The following is a 20,353-nucleotide window of genomic DNA, read 5'->3' as shown; positions in this document are numbered from 1 at the left end:
AAAAAATTAAAAAAATCATTATTATGTATAATTAACATATGCTAAGAACACAACAAATAATGAGAAGCAAATGAGAGTTAAAATGCCTTAAAAAATCAGAAAACTAGGTAAGGGTGGTAGAGACTCTGTATTGTTACTAGTAGTTATTGTAAGTTTTACATCTATTATTACCTGGGCAGCAATTGCTTTGTCCAAATCATCCCGCTTCTTCATCAAAGCCTGCAGACTGTTTAAATGATCCCTGTCGTCTGACCTCAGGGAATTCTCACGTGCCACCATCCAGCTCTCGACCTGTTCACACTTTCCTCGGAACAACTATAAGGGAGTGGGTAATTGAAGTCAGAGGCAGGCAGTTGGTAATTCTAGATGGGTCAAGGAAATGATCTTACCCCTCCTCATTGGTGATGACACAAAACATCTTGCCAGGGCTGTTATATTCTCTCACAAAGCATTCTTATCATGAATCTCAAGTACACTGTCATTTTACTTTTTCCTTCAATCATACCATGTATTTTATAAGCAATAGTAAATGTGAAGATACTGTCTCTATATGGTACATCTAATAGATACTAACTCGTTCTCTCTCTCTCTCTCTCTCTCTCTCTCTCTCTCTCTCTCTCTCTCTCTCTCTCTCTGTATCTTTCTCTCAACTTGACAGAGTCTTGTCTAGCATATGTTGCTAGCATGTGACGGCAACAAACTCAGCATGCAGCTAAAGATAACCATGAAGTACTGATCTAAGATCTGATGTTACAGATGTGTCAGATTTTCAGCAGGTTTCTTCTTTAAAACTTCATAAAATATTAACCATAGAATTTGTGTGCTATATCCATATTCATCTCTCAGACACTGTGATCACTCCTTCTTTATCCTTAAAGCATTCATACATTCTATTCTGTTAGTAAACATCTCCTATATTAGAATGATCTGTATTTCTTATAGTAAGAGACACATTCTAATTATATTCATAATACTATGACCTGCACACTGCTATTATTAATGAAAACTAATCCTTCAGTTAATTATTTAATTATAAGTAATGACAATAATCCCATTCATGCACAAGACTGATCACAATCTTGTTTTGCTCTCTCCTTTTAAAAACCTTTTAATTTTTAAAACATCATTATATTTTTAGTAGTATGCCAAGAGAGGGTATGTGAGAGATCTATGGTGTGCATGTGAAAGTAAATGGAAAATTTTGTGGAGGTGGTTCTCTTCTCTACATGGGTTCTGGGATGAAACGCAGGTCATCACACATTTTTTTCAGCAAATTTCTTTGCCCACTGAGCCACTTCAGTGCCACTTAGTGTCTCTTTTAACAGGAACAAGATCACAGAGCACAAGGGTGCTCAGTCTATAACTCAGAGTCCAGTACCAGGCAATCCCAAGACACTGTTGTTTACAGCTCACACAGTCTAATACAGTGAATGCTCTCAATAACTAAATAAAACCACACACACTCAAGTAACTGAGGCTAACCCCCAACCCTCAAGAAGCTGTTATACCTGCAGTTCTAAGCACTGGTCTAGCATCTTCTTGCGGTTTTCCCAACCCTTTTCCAAATTGTCTCTCTTTAATTTAATATCTTGGAGAGTATTTTCAATTTCATGGCTGTTACAGTGGCCGCTGTCTATAAGTTCTGTACCATAGTCTTCTAAGGCCTGGAAGGTGGGGTCCTCTCTTTTCATGTCATCATAATGTTCCTACGGGGAAAGTAAGAGAGGGGCGAGTAAATACTGTCAAAGCTTCTGAATTGAGAAGGGAGTTTTACATCACTGGTCAGTGGCTGTGGAGCTTGTAGCTGTACCTGGTGACGCTCCAGCAAGATCTCTGTGCCAGTTAGGTCCTCAGCCAGCTCAGGTGATGATATTACACCACCAATGGCTTTGATCCAATTCTCTAGATCACTGAGAAGCAAATACACTAGGATCAAACATGGTTATCCATATACTCTTTTCTACCTCACCAGCAGAAAGAAAACCCCATCCCCTGAACTCCTGATAACACCTTGTGTATAATATGTACTTAATAGAAGCTTTCTTAGTTGGCTTACTTACCTTGCATTCCTTAAAGCATCAGTAGTTTTGGCTTGAAATGTTAAGGGTGCATTTTCTGTGCCTTAATGGACATAATGAGGTCTTTATAACCCCAACAGTAAATAGCACTTGTACCTAGGACTCTCCAAGGGACTCTACACAGGGCAATGAATAGAAACTCCCAATTCTGCTTGGTGAATGTCAGCCTTCTGAGCTTTACCTGGCCTTGCTAAGGAAAAGGAAGAATTTAAGGGCTTCATTCAGACTCTCCTTTCGATCATTTGTAAGACCTTGTAGTACAGCCCAGGCCTCATTCAGCTCTGTTCGCTGCTTCTGTAGGTCCTCAGTGGCATCCGGATGTGATTCACAGAGACGCTCAGCTGTCTCCCCCAGTGTAGTCACCTAGGCAAACACAAGCATGCTGATAACCATAAAATTGCCTTTGCTGTTTTTATTTGTTTGTTTTTTTTAAAAGCTATAAGCAAGAGGGGATGAGTAAATATGCTCTGCATGAGGATGCCTAGCTTCAGGTTCTATCTAACATATTCGGAATGCTTTAGTCTTTCCTTTGGGACTTTGAGGTAGAAATAATCTTATTTAATTGCTCACTGAGGAAGTCCTTCTTAATATATAGACATAGTCTGACTCTTCTGTGTATGTATAGTCATTTCTTCTAGACCTTGGCTTCCACAATTGGCTGCTAGTCTATTCACTTGACATTATCTAAAGAGGGAAAAGATATAAAGTATTCATTTAGATAGTAAAAGTTCAATATAGATTTTCCTGTGTCAGTGGTCACTGGGCATGATATTTTATTGTTTTATTGTTAGGGAGAGAGTACAAAAATTAGTATAATGGAAGATTTTTTAAAATAAAGGATATAGGAATAATAGATTCCCCAAGAGAACCAAAGAAAGGCACATTGCTATAGCCAAAAAGATTGAAAAAGTGTTGGAAAAGATTGAAAACATGTGTCTTACCTTTTCTCCCAGGGGGATGATGTCTCTCTCAAAGACTTCATGCTGCCTCTGGAGGGCCTGGACACTGAGCAGGTCAGAGCCAGGGTCAGCAGCATTGAGAGCCCGGCATTTCTTATCAATCTGTTCCTTGACATCATCTGCTTCTCTGGAACACAATAGAGTTAAGAATATAGGAATAATAAAGTGCTTCAGAAGGGTGGCTCACAGGGGAATCACTGCCACCACCCTTTTCAACATCATCGCCATCATTTGTGATATATGGGCATTTAGGTACCTTTAGTTTAGAGGCACAGCTGTTGTCATTTACCTTCTGTTTCTCAAACGTAATAACATAAGCCCAATTCATACTTTAAATTTGATTCCCTATTATAGAATCATATCTAAACTACAAATTATGTGTTAGGCTTAATTGGAAACTGAATTTGGTTATCTTGGAGTAGATGTGTCAATGTGAACAATGTGTCAAGTGAGGAAAATTTTGCTGAAAAAATAATGTGGTCTATTAGTAAATTAACTTCTTTTCAGGAAGAGGGCTATTTACCATCTGCTATGGTTCTCCATAGTGATTAGACTTAAGGGCTCTTTGAGGGGGCTCCAGCAGAGCCGTACCATCTAAGTGCTAAGGCGCTTACCTGTGAAACATCTCAACAGCATGTGCACTGCTGAGCAGCTGATATTGTTCATCTGCCAGCCTCTTCAAGGAATTCCAGCGGGTATTCAACTCCTAAAAGAAGTAGACACATGGATTTATTATTCTAAATCCAACAGAGCTAGTGGACTTTCAGTGCATTGCTTCCTATAGGGGATAAATACAGTATTCTTAAACTATTTCTTCTATTTCCAATTCCATGAATACAACCAAAAGAAAGAGGAAGTGAAGTCATCCTCATTGGCTTATGGCAACCAAGACTACAAGACTGGATTTGCTGCAAGAGCACCCTCATTCATAAAAGAAACCTTACTAAAGCTCAAAGCACACATTGCACCTAACACAATAATTGTGGGTAACTTCAACACTCCACTATCCTCAATGGACTGATCAGGAAAACAGAAACTAAACAGGACACAGTGACACTAATTGAAGTTTTGGACCGATTGGATTTGACTGATATTTATAGAACATTTCACCCTAAAGCAAAAGAATATACCTTTTTCTCAGCACTTCATGTTACCTTCTCCAAAACTGGCTATATAATTGGTCACAAGACAGACCTCAACAAATATAAGAAGATCAAACTAATCCCATGCTTCCTATCAGATCACTATGGAGTAAGAGTGGTCTTCAATAGCAACAAAAACAACAGAAAGCCCACACACACATGGAGGCTGAACAATACTCTACTCAATGACATCTTGGCCAAAAAAGAAATAAAGAAAGAAATCAGAGACTTTTTAGAATTTAATGAAAATGAAGGCGCAACATACCCAAATCTTTGGGACACATGAAAGCAGTGCTAAGAGGAAAACTCATAGCCCTGAGTGACTCCAAAAAGAAAATGGAGAGAGCATACACTAGCAGCTTAATGGCACACGTGAAAGCTCTGGAACAAAAACAAGCTAATTCACACCAGGAGGAGTAGAAGACAGGAAATCATCAAACTCAGGGCTGAAATCAAGGGTGCCCTTGCAGCAAATCCAGTCTCTTAGAAACTAAGAGAACCATACAAAGAATCAATGAATCCAGGAGCTGGCTCTTTGAGAAAATCAACAAAATAGATAAACCCTTAGCCAGACTGACCAAAGGGCACAGAGACAGTATTCAGATTAACAAACTTAGAAATGAAAAGAGAGATATAACAACAGAAACTGAGGAAATTCAAAAAATCATTAGATCCTACTACAAAAGCCTATACTCAACACAACTGGAGAATCTGGAGGAAATGGACAATTTGCTAGACAGATACCAAATACCAAAATTAAATCAGGACCAAATAGATCATCTAAACAGTCCCATAACCCCTAAAAAAATACAAGGCGTCATAGAAAGTCTTCCAACCAAAAAAAGCACAGGACAAGATGGTTTTAGTGCAGAATTCTATCAGACCTTCAAAGAAGAGACCTAACACCAATACTCTTTAAACTATTCCACAAAATAGAAACAGAAGGAACACTACCCAACTCCTTCTACAAAGCCACAATTATGCTGATAGCAAAACCACACAAAGATCCAACAAAAAAGAACTTCAGAACAGTTTCCCTTATGAACATTGATGCAAAAATACGCAATAAAATTCTTGCCAACCGAATCCAAGAACACATAAAAACGACCATCCACCATGATCAAGTAGGCTTTATCCCAGGGATGCAGGGATGGTTCAATATACGGAAATCCATCAATACAATCCACTACATAAACAAACTCAAAGAAAAAAACCACATGGTCATTTCATTGGATGCTGAAAAAGCATTTGATAAAATTTAGCCTCCTTTCATGGAGTCTTGAAAGTCTTGGAAAGAACAGGAATTCAAGACCCATACCTAAACATAGTAAAAGCAATATACAGCAAACCGGTAGCCAACATCAAACTAAATGGAGAGAAACTTGAAGCAATCCCACTAAAATCAGGGACTAGACATGGCTGCCCCCTCTCTCCTTATCTTTTCAATATTGTACTTGAGGTACTAGCTCGGGCAATTAGACAACATAAGGAGGTCAAAGGGATACAAATTAGAAAGGAAGAAGTCAAACTATCACTATTTGCAGATGATATGATAGTCTACCTAAGTGACCCAAAAAACTCCACTAGAGAACTCCTACAGTTAATAAACAACTTCAGCAAAGTGGCAGGTTATAAAATCAACTCAAGCAAATCAGTAGCCTTCCTATACTCAAAAGATAAGCAGGCTGAGAAAGAAATTAGGGAAATGACCCCCTTCACAATAGCCACAAACAGTATAAAGTACCTTGGTGTGACTCTGACCAAACAAGTGAAAGATCTGTATGACAAAAACTTCAAGACTCTGAAGAAGGAATTGGAAGAAGATCTCAGAAAATGGAAAAATCTACCATGCTCATGGATTGGCAGGATTAATAGAGTTAAAATGGCTATTTTGCCAAAAGCAATATACAGATTCAACGCAATACCCATCAAAATCCCAACTCAGTTCTTCATAGAGTTAGAAAGAGAAATTCTCAAATTCATCTGGAATAACAAAATACCCAGGATATCTAAAACTATTCTCAACAACAAAAGAAATTCTGGGGGAATCAGTATCCCTGACATCAAGCAATACTACAGAGTAATAGTGTTAAAAACTGCATGATATTGGTTAGAGGGCTAATATCCAATAGATACAAAGAACTCAAGAAGTAAGACCCCAGAAAGCCAAATAACCCTATTAAAAATGGGGTACAGAGCTAAACAAAAAATTTTCACTTGAAGAACTTCGGATGGCTGAGAAGCATCTTAAAAAATGCTCAACTTCATTAGTCATTAGGGAAATGCAAATCGAAACAATCCTGATATTTCACCTTACACCAGTCAGAATGGCTAAGATTAAAATCTCAGGAGACAGCACGTGTTGGCAAGGATGTGGAGAAAGAGGAACACTCCCCCATTGCTGGTGGGGTTGCAAATTAGTACAACCACTCTGAAAATCAGTCTGGCGGTTCCTCAGAAAACTGGGCACGTCCCTTCCAGAGGATTCTGCTATACCACTCCTGGGCATATACCCAGAGGATTCCCCAGCAGGTAATAAGGATACATGCTCCACTATGTTCATAGCAGCCCTATTTATAATAGCCAGAACCTGGAAAGAATACAGGTATCCCTCAACGGAAGAATGGATGCAAAAAATGTGGTATATCTACACAATGGAGTACTATTTAGCCATTAGAAACAATGAATTCATGAAATTCTTAGACAAATGGATGGAGCTGGAGAACATCATACTAAGTGAGGTAACCCAGTCTCAAAAGATTAATCATGGTATGCACTCATTTATAAGTGGATATTAGCCTAGAAAATTGGAATACCCAAAACATAATCCACACATCAAATGATGTACAAGAAGAACGGAGGAGTGGCCCCTGGTTCTGGAAAGACTCAGTGAAGCAGTATAGGGCAAGACCAGAACAGAGAAGTGGGAAGGGGTGGGTGGGAGAACAGGGGGAGGGAAGGGGGCTTGTGGGACTTACAGGGAGTAGGGGGCTAGAAAAGGGGAAATCATTTGAAATGTAAATAAAAATACATCGAATAAAAAAAAAAAGGACATGCCCAGTGTAATGAGGAATCTTCTCCTGGAAGCATCAGGCCAGAAGTAAGAGAGTACAAAAGGCATCAAAGGCTGTGATGGCTTCAAAGGTTCTTTCCCAGAATCTCTTGAGTGTTTCTCACCAACCAAAGAAATTGTTTGTTTTAATTCTGCCATCTTCAGACACAGATAACTTATACATTATAAATAAACTTATATAACTTGTTACCCAACCAAAAAAAAAAAAAAGACTGGATTTGCAATAAATGCTCATTAGATCTGTAATGGAACTGTAATGGCTTTAGACACAATTCTGGGGAAGAAATACATACCCATCATCTCTACAAATGAGATAGGAGAGTCATTAGTCATTAGTCATTAGTCATTATATCAAAACCAGTCTCTTCTAGTACTTTATCAGTCTCTTCCCATCATCATCATCATCATCAGTCTCTTGTGTGTACTATCTCTGTGTTCTCGATCTGAGCATTGCATTTCTACTGAGGGGCCATTAGAGGTAGGTGAGTTTGCATTGGATGTCAGTTAGGTTAAATTGTATAGTTTAAAATTTCAATATAAGTTACCTAATTTTGGGCAAGGCCTGTAGGTAGGAATTTTATGATCCATTTGACAGAACACAAATGCAAATTGAAAGGTAATTTCAAGATTGTTTTATCCAATCACCAAGGTCCTTATAAATTACGCAAATTTTTCAAAGAACACATAGAAAGGGTAAAGCCAAGACCTAAACCTAATTTTCTTGATGTTCAGTGCAGTATTTTCTAAACTTCCTTTTTAGATTTGTGTATATCATATGTGTTGCATGTGAATGTGTGCATATGAGTATACATGTACACATATATATGCATACATATACATTTGCAGGCCATGGCTTGCTGTCAGGAGTCTTTTTTTCAGCCACTCTCTCACTTGGTTTTTTGAGAATATGTCTTTCTCTGAGCCCAGAGTTCATCACTTTGTCTAGAGTAGCTGGACAAGCAAGCTCTTGGGAGCCTCCTGTGTTCACTCATCCTCTCCTAGTGTTGGTACTAAAAACATGTTCTTTGGTGCTTAGGGGATTTAAACTTGGGTCTTCATAATTTGGTTAACAGGTTCCTTACCAATGGATCATTGGTAAAGCATTCTAAATCTGATTTTTGAAGTCAAATATGAATTTATTGTCTCATCCTCCCAAACTTTGTGGAAGAACACACAAGACACTTGACAAATGCCGCTAATGTAACTCTGCTTCAATAAAGTTCTCTCTGTTGAGGTTTTGCCTTTTACTGTCTGTTGTAATGCTAAGTGCTGGCCCACAAGATCTGGAGTCTGCATGTAGCCCCTAGGACCCCGCCCCCAAGTTAATTCTGACTGGTGAATAAAGAAGCTAGCAGCCAATAACCAGGCAGAAGAGATACAGCTTGGGCTGAGGCTTTGCAGGCTTGCTGGAGAGAGCACCAGAAGGAAAGAAGAAAAGCTGCTGCTGCGGAATAAAAGGAGAACATGCAGAAGGGAGAAGGAGAGCTGCCATGGGCTAGCCGAGCCGTGAGAACGTGGTCATGTGGGCTGACCAATTGCAGTTAAGAGCAGTCCAGAAGGAACATAGTAGGTAGTAAATGATAACTTGCGGTTATCGCTAGAAAAGTACATTCAAACATCGTGGGGGGGAAGGCAGCTGCTCAGCTGTTGTGCTGCCTAAGGCCATTTAAAAAGGCTGTGTGCGTCTGTCTTTCATCTGTGAACATAAATGGTCTAAGGAGGGAAGAAGCCCCAGGCTGGGATCTCTAATAATTATTACTACATCTCTGAAACAACGAAAATGGCTGGACAATTTGGCCTGCTGTCATTGGCCTATTTTAAAACTAGTTCACACTGCCCTCGCATTCTGACCTTTGCAATAGGAAGCTGAATTGACTAATGTGGAATGAGGACTCCACAGCCCAGCCTGGCATTGAGGAGGAAAAGAGGGAGCAGGTGATTACCTGTCGTATGTGAGCTCCTTCTGGGGTTAGGAGCTCTTCGTAGAGCAGTTCATCAGCCACTTTATTGATGTCCTTTAGTCGAGGCTCATTACTCTTCAGATCCTGGATAAGATAATTTATCCAAAGCAGTGTAAGTCTTTTCCCTAGACATTCCATACCTGCCTGAAACCTGGGTGCACATTTTGTTAAATGTTATTAAGACAAATAATCTATATCATTTGTGGTGCCCATGCTGCCCTCTCATTGGCCACTACACTGTGCCCTTATGGACTCTATACTAAGCAGCCATTCAAAACTTGCCAGAAGCATTATTCATCTGCAGTCTTAAGCATAATCATCTCAAATAATTCCTTAAATTATTTTCCATGTGTTAATTTATACTAGTAGAATACTTCATACTTCAAATATGGTACATGTCAATACATATGACATCTCCACATAGAGAATGAGAAAAGACAAAGATGGGAAGAAACAAATATATACTTCCTGCTACTTGATACAATACAGTAAAAATGATGGAGAAAACATGATGAAAGTGTTGTCAGGAGGTTAAAAGTAATTTTCTGGCTGGGAAATCAGGTCAATTTTATCCCCACATCAACTGTTGCTTCATTTTTAAGCCCACATAAGTCCTGTGATACTCCATCTCCGTCTGGGATTCAGCAATACAGTATGTCACAGATTAAGTGTTAAAGAATCTTGGTGGTCCCTGCACTCCCTAGCAGATTTTGGAGAGTCGGGGCTGGAGATGAAAAGTTAAGTTGACTAGTTTCTGAAGTCACTGCCGCCCAGTTATTAACAGCCATGGGGATATTAACTATGAGTGTCTTGAAACAAGGGAAAATATTTGACAAATCTAAGATAAACACCTCTAAAATGACATCTAAGCAAAGTCCTCTCACGTACCCTCTGGAACTCGTCAAACTTCTTCTGTAGTTCCCAAACATCATCCAGTTCCACCCCAGTGTTTTCTGTCTTTTTCTCTTGGATCCACTCCAACATGTCTCCTGCCTCATAGGCCAGCAGAAACTCATTGTAACGCTGCAGCAAGCGGCGTCTGCGTTCCTCTGCTCGATCTAAGAGGGAGTGGTACCTGAGTGGAGTAATTAAAGACAAAACTGGAAAATAATGGCTGAGAAAACAGAGAATGCATAAGACCATAGATGCTGGGTGAGAAAACAAGAGAAGGAAGTGGGGGAAAATGAAATAAAGAGTAAATCAAAATGAGATCAGTAAAAGAGAAGGAGAAGAAAGTGGGGATAAGATAGACAATAAAAGCAGAGAGATGGAGAACATTGTATTTAAAAACCGAAGGGTCACCTGTACCTAAGGCTCAGGGAACATTCTGGAAGAAGGGGCAGAAAGACTGTAAGAGCAAGGAGACCAGAAACCCTTATCTGTGCCTCCTAGAAATAGCTCCCTAAATAAGACAATAAACAATGCCGGTATCAACAGACATGCTAACACAGAAAGGGAAAAATCTCTTGAAGTCACATCTTTAGATAAAGAACTACAGGAACTTATGATTTCTGTGAGAGGGAGAATTCGTCTCCTCCAAGGGAAAGTCTCCTGTTGGCCACACAATGCAAAGTAGTCAGCAATAAAGACATACACACAAAACAAGATAGATTAAGGAAGTTTTATGTGTATGTTCATGCATTTATTTATCTTCTTTCTATCATCTATCTACTTATCTATCTATCTAAAATCAAAGAAAACAAATCATCAATTAGAGAGAGAGAGAGAGAGAGAGAGAGAGAGAGAGACAGAAGGGGATGGGAGAGCAGGGAGATGTAGAGGGATGAATTGTAGGGGCAAAGAAAGAAAAGAAAGTATGTAATTATACTTTAGTTAAGTTTCTTTATAGTATCAGTGGATGAAAAGAATGACTCATTTAATTACTTTTTGTGGTAGAAGAGTGAAATTTTACATGCCAGCTAGGTTCAAAACAAAATACAGCATTCTTATGGATGTCTGCAGACTTTGAAGAAAGCTAACCAAGAAGTCAAAAGACGTGCCTCCCATACAGGGTCTGACACTGAAACAATGTCCCTGAGGTTGCTTTTCTTCATATATGGACTAATGTGTGAAGATTAAAACGTGTGAATTTACATCTCTAAACTGAAAGATGCAGGACCATGAGCAGAAAGCAAGGTGGAATATCTGGCCACCCTCTATCGGGGCTTCCATCCTGCAAACTTACAGGGTCTCGACCTGCTGCTGGAGCTGAGGGATGTTGACTGGCTCCTCTCGTCGTTGCTGTGGGAACCCTGGTAGTTCATCGTAGGCCAGTTTCCTGACATAGACCGCTGGCACAAAGCCCTGGTGATCATCGGCTTCAACCTTCCACCAGTCCTAAGGAAGGACAGAATCCCTACTCCTTCATTAATCCTTCAAAAAGCCATAAGGCCTAGAAGCTTCAGTTCTCACAACAGTTTTTGGGAACAGGGACAGGAACAGGAACAGCAACAGTTTGTTGATAAGAGGTAACTAAGCATCACTCACTGGTGCTGCATAATTGCCTTATCAGTGAAAGATTAATAATGAATATCAGACCCTGCAGTCAGCTCCTGAAATTAACTAATTTGATATCTGAAGTCAGATGGGGCAGAGCTCAAAAGCTAGTGAGGCATCATCTGGCCTTCTTGGGCGTGGCACTAACGCCTATCAATCTCCCTGGATTCATTAATGTAAATTCTTTCAGTGCTAGCACATTAATCACTCCGAGGTCCAGTTCCTTAGCGAAAAATGCTGTAAATTGTGATCCAAAGAGGAGGCAGGACTTCACTTAGATTTTTTTTTCTTGCCTTTTTTTTTTTTTTGGATAAGAAAACATCTTGCCTTCCTAAAGTATTCATGTTACTTTAAGAAGAGTAACAAGATCAAAGTTCTTCTCTTAGCACTTTTGGAGATCAATTACATATTAAAATATTTTCATAAGGAAAAATACTATAAAATTCCATTAACTTTTTAAAAACTGGCTTTATAAGCATATAAGAAATCAAATTACCAGAAGATATTTTTCCCAAAAATGATATATCTCTGTTGCCCAGGCTGACCTCAAACTTTTGGGCTTAAGTGGTCCTTCTGCCTCAGTCTGCCAAGAGGCTGGGACTAAGATGTTCATTGTCTCCCATCAGGTTTCTCCTAATCCTAAAGACTTGTTTCATTCACTACAAATCCTGGTGTACAAGAGCAACAAGCAAGGAATGGAGATAAAAAGACAATTTAGTTATATAAATCCATTATTAATAGTTTGTCAAATCTTAAATATCTTCAAGTTAACTCCTTAAGTTTTTGATTCATTGTTTTATTAATGCTAAAATTTAAACTAGAACTCAAAAAGGCCAGAACATTTGTCCATCTATCTATCCATTCATCTATCTATCTTTCTGCTCTTACACTGTATTTTAAGAAAAATGTTACTTAAAAATTATTTAAGAGAACAAGTATTGAATGTTGAGCATTAAAAACACTTATCTAAGCTTGGGGGTGGTAAAACACCCCTTTAATCCTAGCACTTGGAAGAGAGGCAGATGGACTGAACTCTGTGAGTTCAAGGCCAACCTGATCTACAAAGTGAAGTTTCAAGTAGGACAGCCAAGGAGTACATGGAGAAACCCTTGTCTCAAAATTTAAACCAATCAACCAACCAACCAACCAACCAACCAACCAACCAACCAATCAACCAACCAAATATATACCCAAACCAAAACAACAACAAAAATTATATACAAAAACACCTATCTGGTGGAGTCAGGAGGGCTGTGGAAGAGCTGTGTTGGGTAAGAGAGTTCAAGGAGAAATTGTCACCTTGTTGATGGAACTGAGCAGAATTAAGACATCATTCTTCTTCATGCTGACCTCTCTACGGCTGCGAGCCTCAAAGTCATACAAAGCTATAACCCTAGCTTCTTGACCAGCCTCGTCCACTGGTGCTGCCTGCTGTTGCTGGAGGTGAAAACAAAGAAACCAGATGTCAGTTGCACCCTGGAAGTCTTTCCATGTAGAGCTCACCAGTGGTACTCAGTTCCCAGGGCATCCCAGGAGAGGGAAGCCTTGGCTGGGGTTCTGATGTGGCTCCTGCCTGACAGTGGTGATCCTCAGGGATGCAGCACCAGAAACACCTATCAGAGACCTGATAGATTGGAAAGTATGACATGGCCAACAACACTTGCGCATTCTATCAAAAGCATTGTAGGATCCAGACTATGGCTCTTTAGTGGGAAGGGTAATAATATACTTCTCTGTGAAGATGCAAATAAACCACACTCGTCAACATTTCAGGAATCCAAGAGCATGAGACTGCCATCTGTCATCACTTTCTCCTTTCTCTGGACCTGTACTAACAAGTTTCCCCATCTGCTTCCTTTTTAATTTATTTTGTTAAGGGATTGTGAAATTTGTATTTTAGAGGCTGACAACCTATAGCACAGAAAAAGCCAGAATTCGCAAAACTATGAGTATACTACTTATAAGATTCCTCTCTCTTTAAAGAAATCATTCTGTTCCAGGATATGCATTTCTTTTTTAAATGCGGGGAAGTTTTGTTTTTGTTTCCAAAGCGCACACCATTCAGGCTGATGCAGAAGATAAAACTTCCTCTTCTGGATCTCGGAGTTATGCCTTTAACCTGCTACATTGCCTCATTTGTCTGGCTGTATCTAGGGGCCCATTGGGCACAGTATGATACCAGAACAGACAGATGTGCTGTAAGCCTGTTTTGATTTGCCATGCTCAGTCTGTTCTAGACTGAGTGTAAATTCTCAATCGCTCATTAGAATGATTCCTTAAGTAGAAAAAGAAACATCTCCTTTTGCTTGTTCCCCTGTATACAAGGTACTCTAAGACTTACTTAATTCCAAGTTAATCATTCTTGATTACCCACGTCTCAGCATTCTAACACTTTCAGTCAAATATGTTTCTGATTTCCCAAATATGCTTGATTGTTCTGTACCTTGGTGCATCTGTTCCATGAATTATGGGTTGTAAAAGGACCTTTCTACAACTTGATTATAAAATTGTTTCTCTTCTCTGGCACTCATTTTAGGAGAACAGAAATTTCTTTTTTATGGTGGTCCCATTTTCTGTTTATACGTGCATTACATAGATGTTTAAAAATATTTCTAGCCCGCTAGCAAGCTAATTTTCTGACGTGATTATTTTAATCCAAACCTGTATCTCTATGTTTGATAAATCTTGATATTTAAATAATAGTCAAGTCACGAAGGAAAGAAATTAAAAGGATAAAAATTGAAAATTATAGACATAAGAGGGGAGAGATAAAAAAGGAGCAAACGAGAAAGCCAAAAGTTATATCAACAAACCTAATGCTTATTAAAATTTTATTTTGGCTTTCATTTGTTATAGATGCTACAAAGAGCTTAGCATTCTTACCTAAAAAGTAATAATGGAATTAGTATTTTCTTGGCAGTTGTTTCCTAGTTTGTCCAGAGAGAGAGAGAGACAGAGAGACAGAGAGACAGAGAGAGACAGAGAGAGAGAGACAGAGAGACAGAGAAGACAGAGGAAGAAGGAGAAGGAGAAGGAGAAGGAGACGGAGACGGAGACGGAGACGGAGACGGAGAAGAAGACGAAGAAGAAGAAGAAGAAGAAGAAGAAGAAGAAGAAGAAGAAGAAGAAGAAGAAGAAGAAGAAGAAGAAGAAGAAGAAGAAGAAGAAGAAGAAGAAGAATAGAAAAAGCGAGCAAAAGAATTCCTTTACATCTATACTAAGAAGTGGGATTGCTGTCAGAACCCTACCCTTCTCACCTGGCAGGCTACTGCCTGATCTCTCAGAGCCTTTATGCTGTTTTCAAATGCATTGAGGTCCACCAGGAAGGCCTCATGCTTCTTGAGAAGGGCCTGGAATTATGGATAGAAAGATGATTAAAGCAAATATCAAAGCTACACCAGGAGTGCCATGGAGAAGTTTCAGCTATTATTGTTAATGGATTATGTGATTGTGTTAAATTCCTATAAGACTCATTTATGCCTAATTCAGAAAATGTCTTTTCATACCACATTTTCAGAACTCAAAAAAATTTCAGTAAACAATTGAATAACAATTTGATTGTAATTTCTCAAATCAAAATTAATTTAGCTTTAAACACATTCAAAACAAGACGTAGCTGTGAGTGGGTGCTATTGTGGACTATCCTACTTTATAGGATTGATATATGAAAAGCGTAAAAGACATACTGTTTCTAAAGCTAATGAAATCTATAAAGGCTTTCCATATTGCCCAGAACAAAATGTAAGTGAGATTGAAAGCAGATATGATCCTTAAGGTTCTTCATATTGTCCATGTGTCTGTCTCATCTTATTTCAATAAAGGAATTCAGGTGCCCATTTTTAAAGGAACGGTTGTTTTATGAAAAGTTCAGGGCAATTCTGAGAAACTTGGTCAGAATAGGACCAAGAAAGATAGGTCTTTGACCACAGACTTGCAATTTGGTTCTCTTCATAAGATCTATGAAGTTTTATGAGATTAAAAACAACAAAACAAAACAACTCACAATACTCTGTTGGGATCTCTATTAACATTGAGGCTGTCATAGCAGATCATGAGAAATAACTACTGTTGAAATGATAGATAATCTAGCCTTTGATGGAATTTGGTGAATATTCACAGGACCATGGTCATTCCAGCCCATCTTACCCCTGCTGCTTCTTCATCAGCTCCATAGTTTTTGTTGTCTACAATGGGTTCTTTCTCTTTAATCCATGTTTCTGCTTCATGCAGATCTGCCAGGTACTGTTGGAGCTGGACATTGGCTTTAAGATCATTCTCCCGTCTAATAGCTCGAGCATGGAGAGACTCCATATTTTTGTTCAAGCTGTCAACCCTAGATGCTATGTCTTCTGCAGCGAAGTGTCCTACGGAGTAGGTATAGGCATGGTGAGTATGACCCTCATTCATAGCTCTATCATGTTCTAATCTTTACCAAATCTTGGAGAAAAGCAAGAGGCAAGAAGATGATGCTTAATTTAGCTAGGATTACAATGGAGGTTTCTGGGAGGTGGACTATACTAAATGAGATGAAGCATCAGTAGATGGGGGAGTAGATAGATGTATGCCATGGTGAATGAGTAGGTAAGAGCTAAGAGCTAAGGACATGGAAAAAAACACCTACGAGGAAAGTCCTTTCTTCTCTAGAGTAACAGAAGAATCTGCAGATCTCCCTTCTTCCTTAAAGGTAGAAGTTGGAACAAAATGGGAAGTACAAGGACTTTTCATAGCTTTAATAAAAGGAAAGGAAAAGAAAAAAAGATGAGACACATCCTAATGATAGTGCAGCTTATGTGACAGTTTAGAGGCTCTTTGTTAGGAGACTAATTCAATTTTCACCTGAGTTGATGAGAAAGAGAATGGGGAACTTGAAACAACTAGAACTTGGGAAGCAGAGAACATGAGCAAAGTCCTTTATAGATCTGGAGCTTCAGAGATATTCAGTGAGGGTCCCTTAGGATATCTGACTGGTGAGACATATGTAAACATGCAAACAAATTATGAGAGAATGTGTGCAGCCAGCTATCCCATAGTCCTTGGGATTCATCTAAATCTGCAGATAGTTAAAATCATGATCCAATAACAGACAGGATACCATCGACCCAAAGTAGAGTCATTGGAAAGGTATCTTAGCACTACACTCATTTCTAAAGTGGTCCAATGATACAATCTGCTTGAAGAATCACAGTGAAGACCAAAACCCCCATGGTTTACTGATGAAATAATACAAGTGATATGGGGACAAGGTTAAGAGTCCCGGAAAAGAAGAGCCATTCCAGACAGTGGAAGACATCAGACTTCAAATCAGAAACTGCAATTCTGAGGATAACACAGCTGCATCTTTAAGGCTTAAAGAAGCTCCTTTTACATGTAGTGAAATAACATTTGAAAACATGGATGTAAAACAAAGGCTTTCAGGTAAACAGAAGCAAAAAGAGTTATGATTAACTGATCAGACTACAAGGGCCATCAGAAGACGTTCATCAGGTAGGAGGTGAGCAGTGCAGATGATAAAGCACAAGGAGCAAGGAGTAGCAGAAGAGGTAAATACATGGAGAGAACTTTCTTAGTTCTTTTTTTTTATTTATTCGATATAATTTATTTACATTTCAAATGATTTCCCTTTTCTAGCCCCCCCACTCCCCGAAAGTCCCGTAAGCCCCCTTCTCTTCCCCTGTCCTCCCACCCACCCCTTCCCACTTCCCCGTTCTGGTTTTGCCGAATACTGTTTCACTGAGTCTTTCCAGAACCAGGGGCCACTCCTCCTTTCTTCTTGTACCTCATTTGTTGTGTGGATTATGTTTTGGGTATTCCAGTTTTCTAGGTTAATATCCACTTATTAGTGAGTGCATACCATGATTCACCTTTTGAGTCTGGGTTACCTCACTTAGTATGATATTCTCTAGCTCCATCCATTTGCCTAAGAATTTCATACATTCATTGTTTCTAATGGCTGAATAGTACTCCATTGTGTAGATATACCACATTTTTTGCATCCACTCTTCTGTTGAGGGATACCTGGGTTCTTTCCAGCATCTGGCAATTATAAATAGGGCTGCTATGAACATAGAAGAACATGTATCCTTATTACATGGTGGGGAGTCTTCTGGGTATATGCCCAGAGTTGTATAGCAGGATCTTCTGGAAGTGAGGTGCCCAGTTTTCGGAGGAACCGCCAGACTGATTTCCAGAGTGGTTGTACCAATTTGCAACCCCACCAGCAGTGGAGGGGTGTTCCTCTTTCTCCACACCCTCTCCAACACCTGTTGTCTCCTGAATTTTTAATCTTAGCCATTCTGACTGGTGTAAGATGAAATCTTAGGGTTGTTTTGATTTGCATTTCCCTAATGACTAATGAAGTTGAGCATTTTTTTAAGATGCTTCTCCGCCATCCGAAGTTCTTCAGGTGAGAATTCCCTGTTTAACTCTGTACCCCATTTTTTAATAGTGTTGTTTGGTTTTCTGGAGTCTAACTTCTTGAGTTCTTTATATATATTGGATATTAGCCCTCTATCTGATGTAGGATTGGTGAAGATCTTTTCCCAATTTGTTGGTTGCCGATTTGTCCTCTTGATGGTGTCCTTTGCCTTACAGAAACTTTGTAATTTTATGAGGTGCCATTTGTCAATTCTTGCTCTTAGAGCATACGCTATTGGTGTTCTATTCAGAAACTTTCTCCCTGTACCGATGTCCTCAAGGGTCTTCCCCAGTTTCTTTTCTATTAGCTTCAGAGTGTCTGGCTTTATGTGGAGGTCCTTGATCCATTTGGATTTGAGCTTAGTACAAGGAGACAAGGATGGATCAATTCGCATTCTTCTGCATGCTGACCACCAGTTGAACCAGCACCATTTGTTGAAAAGGCTATCTTTTTTCCATTGGATGTTTTCAGCCTCTTTGTCGAGGATCAAGTGGCCATAGGTGTGTGGGTTCATTTCTGGATCTTCAATCCTGTTCCATTGATCCTCCTGCCTGTCACTGTACCAATACCATGCAGTTTTTAACACTATTGCTCTGTAGTATTGCTTGAGGTCAGGGATACTGATTCCCCCAGATTTTCTTTTGTTGCTGAGAATAGTTTTAGCTATCCTGGGTTTTTTGTTGTTCCAGATGAATTTGATAATTGCTCTTTCTAACTCTGTGAAGAATTGAGTTGGGATTTTGATGGGTATTGCGTTGAATCTGTATAGTGCTTTAGGCAAAATGGCCATTTTAACTATATTGATTCTACCGATCCATGAGCATGGGAGGTTTTCCCATTTTTTGAGGTCTTCTTCCATTTCCTTCTTCAGAGTCTTGAAGTTCTTGTCATACAGATCTTTCACATGTTTGGTAAGAGTCACCCCAAGATACTTTATACTGTTTGTGGCTATTGTGAAGGGGGTCATTTCCCTAATTTCTTTCTCAGCCTGCTTATCCTTTGAGTATAGGAAGGCCACTGATTTGCTTAAGTTGATTTTATAACCTGCCACTTTGCTGAAGTTGTTTATCAGCTGTAGGAGCTCTCTAGTGGAGTTCTTTGGGTCACTTAGGTAGACGATCATGTCGTCTGCAAATAATGATAGTTTGACTTCTTCCTTTCCAATTTGTATCCCTTTGACCTCCTTATGTTGTCGAATTGCCCGAGCTAGTACCTCAAGTACAATATTGAAAGGATAAGGAGAAAGGGGGCAGCCTTGTCTGGTCCCTGATTTCAGTGGGATTGCTTCAAGTTTCTCTCCATTTAGTTTGATGCTGGCAACCGGTTTGCTGTATATTGCTTTTACTATGTTTAGGTATGGGCCTTGAATTCCTGTTCTCTCCAAGACTTTAAGCATGAAAGGATGCTGAATTTTGTCAAATGCTTTTTCAGCATCCAATGAAATGACCATGTGGTTTTGTTCTTTGAGTTTGTTTATGTAGTGGATTGTATTGATGGATTTCCGTATATTGAACCAACCCTGCATTCCCGGGATAAAGCCTACTTGATCATGGGGGATGATCGTTTTGATGTGTTCTTGGATTCGGTTGGCAAGAATTTTATTGAGTATTTTTCATCGATGTTCATAAGGGAAATTGGTCTGAAGTTCTCTTTCTTTGTTGGATCTTTTTGTGGCTTTGGTATCAGCATAATTGTGGTTTCGTAGAAGGAATTGGGTAGTGTTCCTTCTGTTTCTATTTTGTGGAATAGTTTGAAGAGTATTGGTGTTAACTCTTCTTTGAAGGTCTGGTAGAATTCTGCACTGAAGCCATCTGGTCCTGTGCTTTTTTTGGTTGGAAGACTTTCTATGACTCCTTCTATTTCTTTAGGCATTATGGGACTGTTTAGATGGTCTAGTTGGTCCTGATTTAATTTTGGTATTTGGTATCTGTCAAGGAAATTGTCCATTTCCTCCAGATTCTCCAGTTGTGTTGAGTACAGGCTCTTGTAGTAGGATCTGATGATTTTTTGGATTTCCTCAGTTTCCGTTGTTATATCTCCCTTTTCATTTCTAAGTTTGTTAATTTGGATACTTTCTCTGTGCCCTTTGGTCAGTCTGGCTAAGGGTTTATCTATCTTGTTGATTTTCTCAAAGAACCAGCTCCTGGTTTTGTTGATTTTTTGTATGTTTCTCTTTGTTTCTACTTGATTGATTTCGGCCCTGAGTTTGATGATTTCCTGCCTTCTACT

The 20,353-nt window shown here is 39.2% G+C and overlaps 1 protein-coding gene across 1 annotated transcript in view; it reads right to left on the bottom strand.

Annotated features, from left to right (window-relative positions):
- Spta1 (spectrin alpha, erythrocytic 1) overlaps positions 1–20,353 on the bottom strand; it is an 86,953-nt gene that overhangs the window by 30,390 nt on the left and 36,210 nt on the right. Inside the window, exons 19-30 of the mRNA XM_052201226.1 lie at positions 15,856–16,073; positions 14,967–15,059; positions 13,009–13,146; positions 11,399–11,550; positions 10,102–10,288; positions 9,196–9,297; positions 3,652–3,743; positions 3,020–3,164; positions 2,260–2,441; positions 1,811–1,910; positions 1,509–1,706; positions 172–315 (exon numbers count right to left, since the gene is read on the bottom strand). Coding sequence (XP_052057186.1) covers positions 172–315; positions 1,509–1,706; positions 1,811–1,910; positions 2,260–2,441; positions 3,020–3,164; positions 3,652–3,743; positions 9,196–9,297; positions 10,102–10,288; positions 11,399–11,550; positions 13,009–13,146; positions 14,967–15,059; positions 15,856–16,073 — 1,751 coding nt within the window. The remainder of the gene's footprint in view (positions 1–171; positions 316–1,508; positions 1,707–1,810; positions 1,911–2,259; positions 2,442–3,019; positions 3,165–3,651; positions 3,744–9,195; positions 9,298–10,101; positions 10,289–11,398; positions 11,551–13,008; positions 13,147–14,966; positions 15,060–15,855; positions 16,074–20,353) is intronic.

This window comes from Apodemus sylvaticus, chromosome 12, assembly GCF_947179515.1.
Source record: "Apodemus sylvaticus chromosome 12, mApoSyl1.1, whole genome shotgun sequence".
NCBI lineage: Eukaryota > Metazoa > Chordata > Mammalia > Rodentia > Muridae > Apodemus > Apodemus sylvaticus.
Note: the sequence above shows the minus strand (reverse complement) of the source record. Positions and strands in the feature narration are given on the sequence as shown.